Source organism: Chrysochloris asiatica, unplaced genomic scaffold, assembly GCF_000296735.1.
Source record: "Chrysochloris asiatica unplaced genomic scaffold, ChrAsi1.0 scaffold00415, whole genome shotgun sequence".
Taxonomy (NCBI): domain Eukaryota; kingdom Metazoa; phylum Chordata; class Mammalia; order Afrosoricida; family Chrysochloridae; genus Chrysochloris; species Chrysochloris asiatica.
In genome coordinates, this window is record NW_006408933.1 from 1,120,298 (window position 1) to 1,123,669 (window position 3,372).

Genomic DNA, 3,372 nt, shown 5'->3' on the forward strand with positions numbered 1-3,372 from the left:
TTCAGGCCTTTTTTCTAGTTGGAAACAGTTCAGGGCTGGCTGTGGCCATCTGGTTTTAATTGAAAACTGTCTCTTTAAATTTCAAGGAGATCTGTGTGCATGCATAGTAGAACCCTCCGAGGGTGGAGCTAGGGTGCCCACTAGCTCAGGCACCCCTATAGTCACCAGAATGGAGTTGCTCAGACAGCAAGGGACCAATGAACAGCTACCAAAAGAAAATAATGTCCACACCTTTATCTCATTAGTTCTGCCAGACATCTGTGGCCGCTCCGATCCTTCCCCCACGTGGTCTCACCCAAGATGGTGGCTCCTTGAGCAGCTAAACTTCCCGAACTAGAAAGCAATGGGTTTTTTGCATCTGTCACAAATTCCCCCAGCTGTAAGCCTTCCAACCTTCTAAATATTCCTTTATATGTGGTTCAGAGTTCTGGGACTATCCCCTGAGCCTGCTTGGTCAGGTATTCTGTGTCGTTTTTGGCGGAGCTCTTTGCTACACGTCCACCCAATCCACCATCTTGTTTGTTCTCTCTCAATTGTAAAACTTTTGACAAAATGTATTCTCCCATGAAAAGTGTCAGTCCCCACTAAGTCCCCTCTCCAGGCAGCCACAGATGCTTTCTATGATTGTTGAGTGCTGATTCCATTCCATAGTCTAAAATCAAACCAAGTCCATGGCCATTTCGACTCAGCGACCCTGTAGAACAAATTAGAACTGCTTCTTAGAGTTTCTAAGACTGTAAATCTTTGCGGAAGCAAACAACCTTATCTTGTGGTTTGCAGCCTAATGCTTAACCCACAGCATCAACAGGGCTCCTGGCAATCACTGGGTTGTGGTGGTTTTTGCATGTGACTCTTAGCAACTCTGTATAGGGTTTCTGAGGTTGTAAGTCTTTATGGGTGCAGAAAGTCTCATCTTTCTCCCACAGAGAGGCTGTGCATACAAGCTCAACAGTATTCTCTGAGGTGTGACTTCCTTCCTTCTTGTCTGAGTCTATGTTGTTTGAACTGCCCGGTCACTTCTTAACGAGTTTCTTGGTAGTGAGAGTGGTTAGTGTGCTCAGTTGCAAATTGGAAGCATGGAGGCTCAAATCTACTCTAAGAAAGTCCTCATGACCTACTTCCAAAAATCAGTCATTGAAAACCCAATGGAGCACAGTTCTCCTCTGACACAAAAGAAGTCTCCCTGAGTCGGAGTCCACTGAACTACAACTGGGTATGAGGCTGAGTCTGTGTTCTGAGGTCTGAGGGTGGAGACTCCATGCTTCTGTGACCCAAAGGGTTTAGTCGCTGCTGGTGGAGTCAGAACTACTGGACAGGTAGGAGCAGGGCCCCAGCCTCCCACTCACTGACGCTCCTCCTGCACCAGGTAACCTACCCACCTGTGACATGCCTTCCTTTTACAGGGTGGTTCGTTTTCCAGTTTCACCGCATGCTGCAGTATGCGCGGCCAAGGCCAGGCAGCACTCAGCCCTTCTTCTGGATGTTTGTGGACAACCTGGTGCTGACCTCAGATGACCGGGCTGTGGCAACCCGCTTCCTGGAGGTGCGTGCAGGGGAGTCTTTGGGGAGACACAGTTGGGTAGGGACCCCTCTAATCTCACCCCCATGTATACTGGGCACAGGCCACCCAGCCCTCTCGGGACACAGAAGTCACATATCACAACATAATCTTCAAATAATGGTCACCTCAGAGCTCATCTCCTTCTCCTCTGAGCCCTGCCCTCCCTGCCTTCACTTGTGCACATACAAATGCACAGACATACATACTCCTACACACATATCACACATTTGTACACACCACACACAATACACATTCACACTCACACACTCATATGGACGCACATATACTCATGCACAGGTATGTAATATATTAGGGCACTACAGCCTGGTTTTCTCTCTCCTCATATCTGAATCTTGGCGATCAGAACAGCCACTTGGGGATTCAGTGAACAATCCCATCCAGGGCTCACTTGGGCAATGAGTCCCTCCCTGGCCCCCACCCCCTCTGCATGGGACAGCACTGTCTCAGATCTATGTTCCTGCCTTTCAGGGTGTTCCCACCACATTCACATGGTTCAAACTTTTAACAGTGTTTATTTCCCATGGATGATGGTCCTTAATGTTTAGTTGCTTTGTTGCCTTCCAAAGTTATTTTTTTAATGCAGAAACAAGTAAATCTGAGTATATACATCATTCAGGACCTTGCTTTTTTTTTTTTTTTTTTTTAACAATTACTTTGAAAATTTTTCCATTGCAAAAAGTACCTTTCTCATTTTTTGTTTTAATTGTGTGTGTTACATTTTACTTTATGCAGTTTGCCTGTGTATGGACATTAAAATATTTTTAAACTGTTCTCTGTTGATGGACAATTAGCTATTTCTAACCTTTTGTTCTTACAGACAAACCTACAGTGAATGAGATTGCTGGGTTGAGGGATAATTGTGTTTGCCATTGCCAAGAATATTGCCAAACTGCCACCATATGGGGTTTTCCGGACTCACAGCTCACTCATGGGATGTGTCATAAATTCTCTTATCTTGTTATGTTTATTCCCAAATAGTTTACCTTTCCATTTTATCTCCTATGGCAAGTGGAAGTTTCTGTTTTATCACATATAACTAGTGATTCTATGCATGAAACTATTGATTTCTGTACATTAATTTTGTTTCTACTTCCTTATTAGATTTCCTAGAAGACTGTAGTAGTTTTCAGTCAATTAGGACTTTTTATGTATTTGTTCATATCATCTATAAATAGTGATAGTTGTTTTTTTTTTTCCTAATTGTATAATTCTAATACCTTTACTTTGGTCTGATGGTTTTGGTTAGTTCTTCTGCATCAATGTCCAATCACAGTAATGGCAGGAGATGTTCTAGGAATGTTTCTAGTGCTTCCACACTAAACTGATGCTGAGCTGTAAGCTGAGGGAAACCTATTTTAGGAGCCCTTGGGTGGTGTAAATGGTTATAAACACTCAGCTGCTAAACAAAAGGTGAAGGTTCAAGTCCACCCACAGTTGTCTCCAAAACAATCAGTTAGTGAAAACATTGTGGAGCACAGTTCTACTCTAGCACTCACAGGGTCACCATTAGTTAAGAGTCAATGCCATAGCAGCTGATTTGTGGAGTTAGATATATTCTATTGTGTTAAGGATGTTTTCGCTGATTCTGATTTCCTTAGCACTGCTATCAATAATTACGGTCGTATTCTGCCAACCACTAGGCTACCAGAGCTCTGGTAGCATAATGGTTACAAATCGGTCTGCTAACCTCAAGGTCAGCAGTTCGAAACTATCAGCAGTTCGAAACTATCAGCTGTTCTGTGGGAGAAAGATGAGGCTTTCTGTTCCCGTAAAGATTTACAGCCTCGGAA

The 3,372-nt window shown here is 43.7% G+C and overlaps 1 protein-coding gene across 1 annotated transcript in view; it reads left to right on the forward strand.

The window, feature by feature from the left end:
* Positions 1-3,372, forward strand: part of DNMT3L (DNA (cytosine-5-)-methyltransferase 3-like) — a 33,719-nt gene that overhangs the window by 14,306 nt on the left and 16,041 nt on the right. The window contains exon 9 of the mRNA XM_006876807.1: positions 1,404-1,543. Within this exon, the coding sequence (XP_006876869.1) occupies positions 1,404-1,543 (140 nt within the window). The remainder of the gene's footprint in view (positions 1-1,403; positions 1,544-3,372) is intronic.